Source organism: Hemiscyllium ocellatum, unplaced genomic scaffold (assembly GCF_020745735.1).
Source record: "Hemiscyllium ocellatum isolate sHemOce1 unplaced genomic scaffold, sHemOce1.pat.X.cur. scaffold_848_pat_ctg1, whole genome shotgun sequence".
Taxonomy (NCBI): Eukaryota; Metazoa; Chordata; class Chondrichthyes; order Orectolobiformes; family Hemiscylliidae; genus Hemiscyllium; species Hemiscyllium ocellatum.
Genome location: NW_026869267.1, coordinates 117,119 through 131,189, shown reverse-complemented (window position 1 = coordinate 131,189; position 14,071 = coordinate 117,119). Strand labels below are relative to the sequence as shown.

The following is a 14,071-nucleotide window of genomic DNA, read 5'->3' as shown; positions in this document are numbered from 1 at the left end:
CCGTGCCTTCCTTCATCGCATGGACCATTTCTATCGGAGAGCATTGCTCGTTGAAATGTTGTGGGAGCTGGTGAAAGTGATTTGAGGGCCGTGTGGCCTGAAAAGACACCATGAGCAGATCCAACAGGAACTGGTCAGAGAAAGACTGGGTAAGGAGAGAATTACGAGGCGTCAGTGGGAAAAGGAGCGGGGTTTGATGCGGCAACGGGATGAATCAGAGCCAGTCTCTCTCCTCCCCGGGGTTAGTACATCCTAGATGGGCTGAATGGCCCGCATGTGCCTGAATTCTAAGATTTTGCCCATGATTTGATGGCAGCAAAAGTTGGGAAGCTGATTTAACCACAGAGAGGGGGGATAGGGGCGACATTGTCCTGTTTGAGGCAACATAGAGTTGGGACTGTTGTCAGAGACAAATATTTATTAAAAAATTATTGTGAGGGGGAACCTATTATCAGAACGGAACCTGGAAGTCGGCGAAGAGTTTCGGGGGGGGTATTGGAAATGGATGGACCGGAAGTGGAGGTGCCGGGGATGGGGGGTAAACGCAGCGGCGGACCGGAAGTCAACGGGGGATCGACAGTCGCCGGGAAAGGAGATGGAGGCGGGCAGCGGACCGGAAGTCCACGAGGAAGGGGGCGGGGAACGGGACCGGAAGTCGCGTTGCCTTAGCAACGGGGCCTAGTCGGGGCAGACGGAGCCTGATGATGGAGGGGAGCGAGAGGCGAGTGTCCCCGGGGGATGGAGGCGGCCGAGGCCCGAGAGGAGGCGGCGGAGACTGACTTAAAATGGAGAAAAGCCGCGAATAAATTTTTAAAAAGGGCTTAGTTTACGGGGGAAGGGGGGGGGGCTAGCAGGGAATCAGGAAGGGCCGGGGGGGTGTTGTCCCTTATTTCGGGGGGAGGGTTGGAGCCTTTACTGGGACCGTAGGTGGTGCTGGGGGAGAGCAAATCTGGGTTGATGGGGGTGGGGTCAGTATGGGGTCGATGGGCCGAAGGGCCTGCTCTTGAACATCCCAGCGCAAGGCCCTTCGTCCCTCGATGTCGCGCAGGCCCTTCGGCCCTCGGTCTGAAGCCCGTCCATCCTACGCGGTTCGGTTTTCGCCGGTAGGGTTTATCCAATGCCCGTTTAAATGCCCCCAAAGTTGGCGAGTCTCCTCCTGTTGCAGGCGGGGAGTTCCTCCGTCCCGACGGCTTAGAGTCAAGAAACTATCCCTGACATCTGTCCGACATCTATCGCCCCTCGGTTTAAAGGGCGTCCCCTCGTGCTAGCCCTCACCATCTGAGGGAAAAAAAAAGGGTTCTCACCGCCCAATCTGTCTCACCCTCTGATTATCTTTTGGACGTATCAATTAAGTCACCTCTCAACCTTCTCATGATTCCTGAAGGGCTTATACCCGAAACGTCAACTCTCCTGCTCCTCGGATGCTGCCCGACCTGCTGCACTTTTCCAGCAACACATTTTCAGCTCTAATGAAAACAGCCTCAAGTCCCTCGTCCTTTCCTCTTCAGACCTTCCCTCCCTACCAGACTCGAGCGTCTGGCGCTCGAAAAGCATAGCAGGTCAGGAAGCGTCAGAGGAGCGCAGGAGAGTCGCCGTTTCGGGCATAAGCCCTTCGTCAGGGAATCAAAACTCCCTCCAAACCAGGCACCACGCTCGTAAATCTGCTCTGAACTCTTTCCAAAGCTTCCACGTGCTTCCTATAATGTGATACTCCAAGTGTGGTTGCCTCTGTCAGGATTCACTGGAACATCGGAGTGAAAGTGAGAACAGCTTCAACTGGAGGGAGCACCACGTACACAGGAGATAGGAGCAGGAAGATGGAGGCCATTCAGCCCTTGGATACTGCTCCGCCATTCATCACCATCATGGCTGACCATCCAACTCAACAGCCTCATCCTGCTTTCTCCCCACAACCTTCAATCCCATTCGCTCCAAGTGCTATATCGAGTCAGATGTACAGCATAGGAACAGACCCTTCAGTCCAACCCGTCTATGCCTCTCTCCTTGTAGCTCAGATCCTCCAACCCTGGCAACATCCTTGTAAATCTTTTCTGAACCCTTTCAAGTTTCACAACATCTTTCCGATACAAAGGAGACCAGAATTGCACGCAATATTCCAACAGTGGCCTAACCAATGTCCTACTAGCAATCTCTTGAATACATTCAATGATTTGGCCTTAACCACTTCCTGTGGTAATGAATTCCACAGGCTCTCACTCTGGGTGAAGAAATGTCTCCCCATCTCAGTCTTAACCACTCCTGAATCCTCAGACAGTAACCCCTGGTTTTGGATGCACGCACCATCATTTATCCTGTCTAGTCCGGTTTGAATGTTATACCTCTCTAGGAGATCCTCCCCCTCACTCGAATGAACTCCAGCTAAAGCAACTCTAATGTAGTAAATCTCATATGTCAGTCCCAGCAACCCTGGAATCAGCCTGGGAAACCCTCACTGCACTCCCTCAAGAGTAAGACCGTCCTCCCTCAAAAGGAAACCAAAACTGCCCACAATATTTCTAGGTGTGGCCTCACCAAGGCCCTGTATAACTGCAACACCACATCCCTGCTCCTGTACTCAAAACCTCTCGTCATGAGGAGAAATACAGAGTTGTAATTCATCAAGGAGCAGCAGAGAGTCAGGGGAGAGATTGCAGTGGGTGCTCAATCAGTTAATTTTAGATCCGAGATCAATACCATTTTGTTCAGCAAAGGTATTAAGGAACGTGGGCTAAAGATCAGCCGTGATCTGATTAAATAGCAGGAATAGGTTTGAAATGCTGAACAGGCTCTTATGTTCCCGTAACTGTTAAGGTTTAGCTATAACCCAGACAGTGAGCAAATCCCACAGGCCGAGAATTGATCCAGAAACCAAGGGGAGGGGGAAGGGCCTACACACCCGCCTCGATTCGAGCTTAGCTCTCCCCCCTACCTGTCGGTTTTGAGGCTGTGTACTTCACAGACTGACAGCTCGGTCTAAACTCTCTATTTTTGCCTTGCAGTAGTGAAGCCAGTGCAAAGTGGTTGGACGCTCACTACGACCCTGTGGCTAACCTCTATACGTTCTCCTCTTGCGTGGGTACGTGTGCTCGGTGTTTGAACCTTGCCTGGATCGGCCCTCTACCCCCAATAGCCCGACTCGTACAGTGACCAGTTAGCCAGCCAGCTCGATTTCCAAATTCCCAACCTCGTGTTCAAGTCCCTGCACAGCCTGCTCCTCACTTTTAACCCCACTGTGAGCCTTGACCTCCTGGGCAGGCCCGGAGGAGAAATAATGGTGAGGTAACACTAGTCACTAAGAGACAAGGTTATTAGCAATGGGGGGGGAAATCACGGGGACAGAGAAGTAGGGAAGTGTTACATGCTGTGGTCACTGTATGGTCACCCTCCCATCTACCAATCAGGGGAGAGGGACTGTCACTGGGTTAGTAATCCCAGGCTGATTATCTTGTGGGGGGGGGTGGGTTCAAATCCCACCAAGTGGGATTTACCTTCAGTCAGTCGTCCTAGGACAAAAACGCCATTCTTCATGATGGTGACCCTGACATTATCATAAAGCCTCATTGGTTCACTCATGTCCTGGAGGGCAGGGGTTATCCACCATCCTCACTCCAGATCAAACAGTGGAACGATTGGCTCTGGAGGGCAGTTAACAGCCAAACAGTCAGGATACACTGCTCAATTCAAGAGGCAGTTGGGACATATAACAAAACGGGACACGTCAGTGAGCCCACATCCCAAAACGGGACACGTCAGTGAGCCCACATCCCACAAAATGAATAAACATGTCCCCAAATACAACATTAAAAATCACAACCCCAGGGTATAGTCCAACAGGTTTATTTGGAAGCACTAGCTGTCAGAGCGCTGCTCCTTCACCAGGTAGTTGTGGGACAGCATCATCAGTTATCAGTCCCACTAGCTACCTGATGAAGGAGCATCACTTCGAAAGCTAGTGCTTCCAATTAAACCTTCATCAGGAATGCTCAACAAACCTGTAGGACTATAACCTGGTGTTGTGTGATTTTTTAAAACTTTGTCCACCACCGGCCCCTCCACATCATCTCAAATTCAATAACTTCAGGTAACACCTTTGAAAATTCAGATGACAACATTTAAAAAAAACCTCTTTCTCAAGCTGATGCCCTGTTCTGGTACTGACCTTTGCAAGCCTTTGTCCCACAGGATCAGAACAGCGCCGGGAGACGCTAACCCCAAGCCCTGCACTAACAAGTTTTGTCTTTTCCTTCCTCAGCTCTGGCAGACTTGCATGGGGATGGAGAGAACAAGGTGAGTGCACACGGTCTGTCTGGTTAATCTCGGAGGAGCGAGCCTTGGTATGTCAGGCATGGTCATTGTCAGGTCTCCCAAACGCTTTCCGACATCCCCACAGATTGCGAACGGAAACTCTCGGAATGCCACTCCCGTAACCCCTCCCCGCCCGTTCCTGTCAGCACACAAAGCAGCGTTGGGTGGCACAGAACTCAAACATCGCTGTCAGCCACCGAGCTTTTCTTGTCTCACTCTTGTCAGGGAAGCAGACGTGGAAAGGGAACAACAATTTATACCGCAGGAGAAGAGGGAGCTGATTGGCTGGGCCACGGTCGCCATGGAAACACACCAGGGACTGTTAACTGCCCAGTTTAGTGAGCTCATTAACTTCCTGTGTCGCAGGTGATCTCTTGATTGGTCAGGGTGTTGCCATGGGGAGTGCAGCAGAGCTCCCTAACGGACCTGTGATAGGGGAGGTGCCAGTGTTGGAGAAAGGCAGAAGTCTCACGACACCAGGTTGTCGTCCCAGCAGGTTGATTTGAGATCACAAGCTGTGTCACTGAGAAAGGGGCAGCGCTCCGAAAACTTGTGATCTCAAATAAACCTGTTGAACTGTAACCTGGTGTCCTGTGGCTTCTGCCTTTGTCTTGTGAGCGATGAATATCTTCCATTTTTCAAAAAGGCGACAAGCTGGAAGGACAGATTGTCACTTTATGTGTCTTTGGTGTCAAAAACTCCCCTCCCCCCCACCTTCAAAATAGTCAGGAGACGGTCTAGACCCGAGCTTTATCTCATTTTAAAGGTAAATGTGAGGTGCTGCGTTCAATTCGATTGCTCAAACCGCCGGTTTTAAGGCAAAGCACATTTTGTCTGAGCTGAAAGTGTGTTGCTGGTTAAAGCACAGCAGGTCAGGCAGCATCCAAGGAACAGGAAATTCGACGTTTCGGGCCAGAGCCCTTCATCAGGACTTTTCCTGCTCCTTGGATGCTGCCTGACCTGCTGTGCTTTAACCAGCAACACATTTTCAGCTCTGATCTCCAGCATCTGCAGACCTCACTTTTTACTCAAAGCACATTTTGTATTTAGTTAAAATACGAGAAAGTAAATTGGAGTCACTAAAGTCTGTTGGCAAATATAACAGAATAAGGTGCGGTAACTGTGACTGTTCCAGTATAGAACCGTCTCAGAAACACGTTCATGGCAAAAGAAAGACAAATTCAAAATAACATGGCCTCACACGTGACTCCCAGCCCAGGGAGAGCACCCCCAGCTTTTGGCTGTAATCGAGGGTGGGGGCGAAAGGTAGCTAGACCCCAACTGCTGAAAGCTAAACTGAGGATCCTGGTTCCATGGCAACTCAAACACACCCATTCAGGCTGCGTCTATTGTTCCAGCTTTTTAAAACCCGCCCCCCCCCCCCCCGGCCTCACAAATTGTTTATCTTCTCACAGCCTGCCGTGTCCCCTCCCTCCCCCAGTCTCTGTTGAAAAGGAACCAGGACAAGAATACCCCAGTTAAAGCCACAGTATCATCCCATCGGCCCCGGCAAACCCCATCACACGGTGTCCCATCCACGAGATGCTGAGAGACCCTGACTGTTCAGAACGAGACCAGATCCCATTGAAGGTTCCTGGGCAGTGTGGTGCATCTACCCGCACTAGAAGCTCCACATAAGGCCCTGCCCATTCCGGGCGAAAGGAATATGACCCGAAAGCACACTGTTTCACTGAGACTGGGATTATTCCAGCAGTCAGTTCCTGCAGCTTCTTCTGATCAAACAGTCCCCTCTTTTCCTGCGGTCCGGATTATGTCGCCATTCCCAGAAGGACAGGCGCAACAAGTTCATCTCTGCACCTGTCTTTCTTGTTGTGTCGAAATATGTTCACCATGACGTTCCAGTTGGTATCGTTCTGAGCAGCTTTATGTCCTCTGGATACACATCCCTTCAATCCTCCAGACACAACAAATGTTCCTGCTCTCCCAGACACACTCACAGGTTTCAGACTCTCGGATTCACAGAGTTTTGTCTGCTTAGGGGGGTTAGATACAGAGTAAAGCTCACTCTACACTGTCCCCCCATCAAACACCCCCAGGACAGGGACAGCACGGGGTTAGATACAGAGTAAAGCTTCCTCTACACTGTCCCCCCATCAAACACTCCCAGGACAGGGACAGCATGGGGTTAGATACAGAATAAAGCTCCCTCTACACTGTCCCCACCATCAAACACACTCAGGGACAGGGACAGCATGGGGTTAGATACAGGGTAAAGCTCCCTCCACACTGTCCCCCATCACACACTCCCAGGGACAGGGACAGCGCGGGGTTAGATACAGAGTAAAGCTCCCTTTATGCTGTCCCCCCATCAAAAAACCCCAGGACAGGGACAGCACAGGGTTAGATACAGAGTAAAGCTCCCTCTACACTGTCCCCCCATCAAACACCCCCAGGACAGGGACAGCACGGGATTAGATACAAAGTAAAGCTCTCTCTACACTGTCCCCCCATCAAACACTCCCCAGGACAGGGACAGCATGGGGTTAGATACAGGGTAAAGCTCCCTCCACACTGTCCCCCATCACACACTCCCAGGGACAGGGACAGCACGGGGTTAGATACAGAGTAAAGCTCCCTTTATGCTGTCCCCCCATCAAACAACCCCAGGACAGGGAGAGCACAGGGTTAGATACAGAGTAAAGCTCCCTCTACACTGTCCCCCCATCAAACACCCCCAGGACAGGGACAGCACGGGGTTAGATACAGAGTAAAGCTCCCTGTGCACTGTCCCCCCATCAAACACCCCCAGGACAGGGACAGCACGGGGTTAGATACAGAGTAAAGCTCCCTGTGCACTGTCCCCCCATCAAACACCCCCAGGACAGGGACAGCACGGGGTTAGATACAGAGTAAAGCTCCCTCTACACTGTCCCCCCATCAAACACCCCCAGGGACAGGGACAGCCCGGGGTTAGGTACCGAGTACAGCTCGCTGTTCCTCTGTTGTGATGTGGGGGTGTGACTGAGCTCCTGTGTAACCCTGTGGTGTTGTGTCGGGGTGGGTCTGGGGGATTGTTCCTGCAGCTGATTGTCGGGGACCTTGGCACCGGTCTGTCCGCCGTGCAGCTGAAGGTGTACCGAGGCACCACCATGCTGTCGGAGAACACTCTGATTGACGTGCCGACCGGAGTGGTGGCCTTCCTGATGGACACCAACGAGCCCAGGACTCCCGCCGTGGCTGTAGCCTCCGGACCCTACATCTACATCTACAAGAACCTCCGGCCCTACTTCAAGTTCACCCTGCCCCCTCTGGGGGTGAACCCACTCGAGCAGGATGTGTGGCACCAGGTGAAGGAGGTGAGAGCCCTTTCAGAGCATCAGGTTATGTCGGAGCAGAAATGAGGCCGTTCAGCCCATTGAAGTCTGCTCCGCTAGTCAATCATGGCTGATCAGATTCTCTACCCCATTCTCCCGCGCTCTCCCCAGAACCCTCGATCTCCTTGATACTCAGAACCTATCTATCTCAGTCTTAAATATACTCAACGACCTGGCCTCCGCCACCTTCCATAGATTCCCCACTCTCTGGCTGAAGAGGTGTCTCCATATCTCCATTCTAAAAGGCCTTCCCTTTACTCTAAGGCTGTGCCCTCAGGCCCTAGTCTCTCCTCCCAATGGAAACATCTTCCTCATATCTACTCTGTTCAGGCCGTTCAGTGTTCTGTACGTTTCAATTAGATCCCCCCCCTCATCCTTCTCAACCCCATTGAGTTGAGGGTGGAGGGCACAGTAGCTCAGGGGTTAGCACTGCTGCCTCACAGCGCCAGGGCCCCGGGTTCGATTCCGTCCTCAGGCAGCTCTCTGTGTGGAACGTGCACATTCTCCCCCGTGTCTGCGCCGGTTTCCTCCAGAGAGGTGCAGGTTTTAGTGAGGACACTGAGACCCTTCGAGAGGGTGCGGAGGGAGATCCGTGGGAACGGAACCCAGGGATGAGGGGATTTGGCGTACTTGGAGGGAGGCTGGAGATACTCTGGGATCATTATGGGCTGAATGGCCATCCCCCTGCTGTTTGAGGGGGGGCTGGGTGTGATGGGCTGAATGGCCGTCTCCCCCTGCTGTTTGAGGGGAGGGGCTGGGTGTGATGGGCTGAATGGCCATCCCCCTCCTGTTTGAGGGGGGGCTGGGTGTGATGGGCTGAATGGCCATGTCCCCCTGCTGTTTGAGGGGAGGGGCTGGGTGTGATGGGCTGAATGGCCGTCTCCCCCTGCTGTTTGAGGGGAGGGGCTGGGTGTGATGGTTGTTTCTGGGGGTTTGGGGTGTTTGTGCTGAATTGTCTCCATCGTTTTGTTCCCCCTTCCAGGACAAGATCGACCACCTGACAGTGAAGGAAATGTTGGAGAGTTTCCGGTAAGGAACAGGCTGCATTTTGGCACCACGTGTGTCTGCACACGCGTGTGTGTGTGTATGCGTGTGTGCCTGGGGGTGGTGTACCCCCACACAGGGTGGCCCCTGGGTAGGGGACCAGAGCAGGGCTGTCTCAAGAGGCCCCAGTGACATGGGGGTCTGTTGTCCCACTCTCTCGGTGCCCCCTGCTGCATATCGAAGGTGTTCTTGTAGAGACCGCCTCATAACCACAGCCCCCCCCCTCCCCCCCTCCCCCCCACTACCCCCTCTCCCTGCCTCTCCCCCCACTACCCCCCCTCTCTACCCCCTCTCCCCGCCTCTCACCCCCACTACCCCCTCTCCCCCCCTCTCCCCCCCTCTACCCCCCTCTCCCCGCCTCTCCCCCTCCCCCCCCTACCCGCCTCTCCCCCCCTACCCCCCTCTACCCCCCACTCCCCCCCTCTACCCCCCCTCTACCCCCCCTTCCCCCCCTCTTACCCCCCTCTACCCCCCTCTCCCCGCCTCTCCCCCCCACTACCCACCTCTCCCACCCACTACCCACCTCTCCCCCCCACTACCCCCCTCTACCCCCCCACTACCTCCCTCTACCCCCCTTTACACCCCTCTCCCACCCTCTCCCCCCCCACCTCTCCCACCTCTCCCACCCTCTCCCCCCCCACCTCTCCCACCCTCTCCCACCCTCTCCCACCCTCTCCCCCCCACCTCTCCCACCCTCTCCCCCCCACCTCTCCCACCCACCTCTCCCACCCTCTCCCCCCACCTCTCCCACCCTCTCCCCCACCTCTCCCACCCTCTCCCCCCTCACCTCTCCCTCTCTCTCCCCCCTACCTCTCCCTCTCTCTCCCCCCTCCCCCCCTCTGCCCCCTCCCCCCCCTCTGCCCCCTCCCCCCCTCTGCCCCCTCCCCCCTCTGCCCCCTGCGCCCCCTCCCCCCCTCTGCCCCCTCCGCCCCCTCCCCCCCTCTGCCCCCTCCGCCCCCTCCCCTTCTGTCTCTGCCTCTCTCTCTTCTCCCTCTCCCTCCCCGTCCCTCCCTCTCTCGATCGTGCTGTCCGTGTCCTCCCTCCTCCTCTCCCCTCTCCTCCTCTCACTCTCCCTTCCTCTTCCCCCACCCCCTCCCTCATTTCCCTCATCCCCTCCCTCATTTCCCTCCCATTTTCTCCCACCCCCTCCCTTGTTTCCCTCCTGTGTTCCCCCACCCCCTCCCTCGTTTCCCTCCTGTGTTCCCCCACCCCCTCCCTCGTTTCCCTCCTGTGTTCCCCCACCCCCTCCCTCGTTTCCCTCCTGTGTTCCCCCACACCCTCCCTCATTTCCCCCCACTTTCCCCCACCCCCTCCCTCGTTTCCCTCCCTCGTTTCCCTCCTGTGTTCCCCCACACCCTCCCTCATTTCCCTCCCATTTTCCCCCATCCCCTCCCCTGTTCGCTCGCTCGCCCACCCCACCCCCTCCTTTTTAACGTGCTGGTGGGCTGTCCTGTAGTACACCGATGTGCCTTGGGGGTTGTATTCTGTCTATTTGACGCTCCCTCGAATCATGCGGGTGCTAGGTAAATGCAGGTTTGTGAATCGAGCGGCAGTGTCCTGCCTCTGAGCTGAGGAGGGTTCGATGATACGTACAGGGTGGGTGGTGGAGCCGCACTGCCCGTGTGCTCACTAACAGCACTGTCTGCCGTTACTCTGGAACCCCTAGCCCACCTCCCCAGCTGCCTGCTTTCCCACCTGCCACTCACTGCCTGCCTTCCTTCTGAATAATGCCTTCTGTCCCTGCAGGGACCAAGGGGATATGCCACTGTCTGCGAGATCGCTGAGGTAAGCTAGCTCACACTCACACAGGGTTCACTCCAACCCAGATTACACTGCCCCTTCCTACACTGCAGTCAGGCCAGCGAGCTGATGCTTGGTGAATCGACTGAGCATTTGCTGTGGCCACTGTTGCTCCCTGAGCAGTACCCTCACACCTCTCATTCTCATGCTTTCTCTCTCTGTGTCTCTCTCTCTCTCTCTCTCACTCTCTCTCTTTCTCACTGTCTCTCTCTCTCTCTCTCTCTCTCCCGCTCGCTGTCTGTCTGTCTCTCTCTCTGTCTCTGTCTCATGCTTTCTTTCTCTTGTGCTCTCTCTCTCTCTCACACTGTGTGTCTCTCGCGGGCTCTGTCTCTCTCTCTCTCTCTCTCTCTCTCTCTCTCACACTGTTTCTCTCTCGTTCTCCCTCAATTTCTCGCTCTTTCTTTCTCACTGTCTCTCTCACTCCCTCTGTCTCTCGTGCGCTCCTCTCTCATGCTCTTTGTCTGTCTGTCTCTCTCCACACGCCAAGATGCGTGGGTTTTCATCCACTCCAGAGTCCCCACATTTGTACACTTAATGGTAAGGTCCTGGGGAGTGTTGCTGAACAAAGAGACCTTGGAGTGCAGGGTCATAGCTCCTTGAAAGTAGAGTCACAGGTAGATAGGATAGTGAAGGCGGCGTTTGGTATGCTTTCCTTTATTGGTCAGAGTATTGAGTACAGGAGTTGGGAGGTCATGTTGCGTCTGTACAGGACATTGGTTAGGCCCCTGTTGGAATATTGTGTGCAATTCTGGTCTCCTTCCTATCGGAAAGATATTGTGAAACTTGAAAGAGTTCAGAAAAGATTTACAAGGATGTTGCCAGGGTTGGAGGATCTGAGCTACAGGGAGAGGCTGAACAGGCTGGGGCTGTTTTCCCTGGAGTGTCGGAGGCTGAGGGGTGACCTTATAAAATCAGGAGAGGCATGGATAGGGTAAATAGACAAAGTCGTTTCCCTGGGGTGGGGGAGTCCAGAACAAAAGGCCATGGGTTTAGGGTGAGAGGGGAAAGATATAAAAGAGACCTAAGGGGCAACTTTTTCACACAGAGGGTGGTACGTGTATGGAATGAGCTGCCAGAGGATGTGGTGGAGGCTGGCACAATTACAACATTTAAGAGGCATTTGGATGGATATATGAATAGGAAGGGTTTGGAGGGATATGGGCCGGGTGCTGGCAGGTGGGACTAGATTGGGTTGGGGTATCTGGGTCAGCATGGACGTGTTGGGCCGAAGGGTCTGTTTCTGTGCTGTACATCTCTAAACTTACTTATTCAAGTATTTCTGTTTGTGGGAGTTTGCTGTGCACAGATTAGCTGTGACGTTTCGGGACATGCCAACATGGTGCTGGAGGGTGTGGGATGTGAATCCTGGCTTGTGGCCTTTCCTGTTCTCTCATGAGGCACAGTCTCCCCCAGCAGCAGTGCCGCTGCCTGTGTGTGTGAACGTGGTGTGAGTCTCGGAGTGTTAACCCTGCTCCTTATTCAGACACTCTCTCGGAGAAAGGGATCGTGTGTCTGGGAAGCTGATAGAATTGTCTCTTCTCCATCAGGTACCTGATGTTGGAGCCCCATGAGATGGAGGCCTTTATCAATGTCCACAAGATGCAGACTATCAAACGCCAGGTACAGGCCCTTTCATTATCCAGCTATCCCTCCCTCAGTCACCCTCGCTGTCCCTCCCTCAGTCACCCTCACTGTCCCTCCCTCAGTCACCCTCGCTGTCCCTCCCTCAGTCACCCTCGCTGTCCCTCCCTCAGTCACCCTCACCGTCCCTCCCTCAGTCACCCTCGCTGTCCCTCCCTCAGTCACCCTCGCTGTCCCTCCCTCAGTCACCCTCGCTGTCTCTCCCTCAGTCACCCTCACTGTCCCTCCCTCATTCACCCTCGCTGTCCCTCCCTCAGTCACCCTCGCTGTCCCTCCCTCAGTCACCCTTGCATTCCCTCCCTCAGTCACCCTCGCTGTCCCTCCCTCAGTCACCCTCACTCTTCTTCCCTCAGTCACCCTCACTCTTCTTCCCTCAGTCACCCTCGCATTCCCTCCCTCAGTCACCCTCGCTGTCCCTCCCTCAGTCACCCTCGCTGTCTCTCCCTCAGTCACCCTCACTGTCCCTCCCTCATTCACCCTCGCATTCCCTCCCTCAGTCACCCTCGCATTCCCTCCCTCAGTCACCCTCGCATTCCCTCCCTCAGTCACCCTCGCTGTCCCTCCCTCAGTCACCCTCGCTGTCCCTCCCTCAGTCACCCTCGCATTCCCTCCCTCAGTCACCCTCGCATTCCCTCCCTCAGTCACCCTCGCTGTCCCTCCCTCAGTCACCCTCGCATTCCCACCCTCAGTCACCCTCGCATTCCCTCCCTCAGTCACCCTCGCTGTCCCTCCCTCAGTCACCCTCGCTGTCCCTCCCTCAGTCACCCTCGCCGTCCCTCCTTCAGTCACCCTCGCCGTCCCTCCCTCAGTCACCCTCGCCGTCCCTCCCTCAGTCACCCTCGCCGTCCCTCCCTCAGTCACCCTCGCCGTCCCTCCCTCAGTCACCCTCGCTGTCCCTCCCTCAGTCACCCTTGCCTTCCCTCCTTCAGTCACCCTCGCCGTCCCTCCCTCAGTCACCCTCGCCGTCCCTCCCTCAGTCACCCTCGCTGTCCCTCCCTCAGTCACCCTTGCCTTCCCTCCTTCAGTCACCCTCGCTGTCCCTCCCTCAGTCACCCTTGCACATGGGAAATTGTCCCATCGTGCCCAGGGATGTGCAGGTTAGGGTGGATTGGCCATGGGAAATTGTCCCATAGTGCCCAGGGATGTGCAGGTGAGGTGCATTAGTCAGTAAATATAGGATAATAGGGTAAGGAAATGGGTGGGTTACTGTTTTCGGGCTTGGTATGGACTTGTTGGGCTGAATACCCTGTTTCCATACTGTAGGGATTTGATGATCTCCTTATCAGATCATAGCTGAGTCTCTCCTTCTCGACCTCACTCTCCCTAACTCGCTCGCTCTCATTGCCCCTCTCTGCCTCTCCCTCCCTGTCTGTCTCCCTCCCTTCCTCACCCTTCCTCCCTCTATCTCCCTCTGTGTCTCACTCTCCTTGTCTCCCTCGAGCTCCCTCACTCCTGGCCTCCTTGTCTTGCTCTCTCTCCCTCATTCACCCTCCGGCCCCAACCCTGGTGTGTGCACAAGGGCGACGTGAGAGACACGGTCGGGGGTGGGTGGGGGTGAGCGGCTTCGGGGCTGGCTGTGTTGGGGCTTGGGGTGGTAGTGGATGGGAATGGTTGGGGTGGTGGTGGGTGGGTGAGGGTGAGTAGGTGTGGTTAGGGTGGTAGCGGGTGGGTGTGCTTGGGGTGGTAGTGGGTGGGTGTGGTTGGGGTGGTGGTGGGTGAGTGGGTGTGGTTGGGGTGGTGGTGGGGGGTGGGTGTGTTTGGGGTGGTGGGTGAGTGGGTGTGTTTGGGGTGGTGGGTGGGTGGGTGTGGTTGGGGTGGTGGGTGGGTGGGTGTGGTTGGGGTGGGCAGGTGGGTGGGTGGGTGTGTTTGGGGTGGTGGTGGTGGGTGTGTTTGGGGTGCTAGCGGGTGGGTGTGTGTGTGCGTGCGCGGGTGTCTGCTGCCAGCAC

At 55.3% G+C, this 14,071-nt stretch overlaps 1 protein-coding gene across 2 annotated transcripts in view; it reads left to right on the top strand.

The window, feature by feature from the left end:
* Positions 1 to 663: 663 nt before the first annotated feature.
* The window catches only part of bbs1 (Bardet-Biedl syndrome 1), a 95,126-nt gene continuing 81,718 nt past the window's right edge, over positions 664 to 14,071 (top strand). For both annotated transcript variants that reach the window (XR_009644424.1, XM_060823509.1), the window contains exons 1-7: positions 664 to 721; positions 3,000 to 3,076; positions 4,253 to 4,287; positions 7,350 to 7,622; positions 8,623 to 8,669; positions 10,431 to 10,469; positions 12,032 to 12,104. Coding sequence is in view for 1 of the 2 variants with exons in the window: in XM_060823509.1 (XP_060679492.1) it covers positions 702 to 721; positions 3,000 to 3,076; positions 4,253 to 4,287; positions 7,350 to 7,622; positions 8,623 to 8,669; positions 10,431 to 10,469; positions 12,032 to 12,104 (564 nt within the window). In the remaining variant the exon portion in view is untranslated. The remainder of the gene's footprint in view (positions 722 to 2,999; positions 3,077 to 4,252; positions 4,288 to 7,349; positions 7,623 to 8,622; positions 8,670 to 10,430; positions 10,470 to 12,031; positions 12,105 to 14,071) is intronic.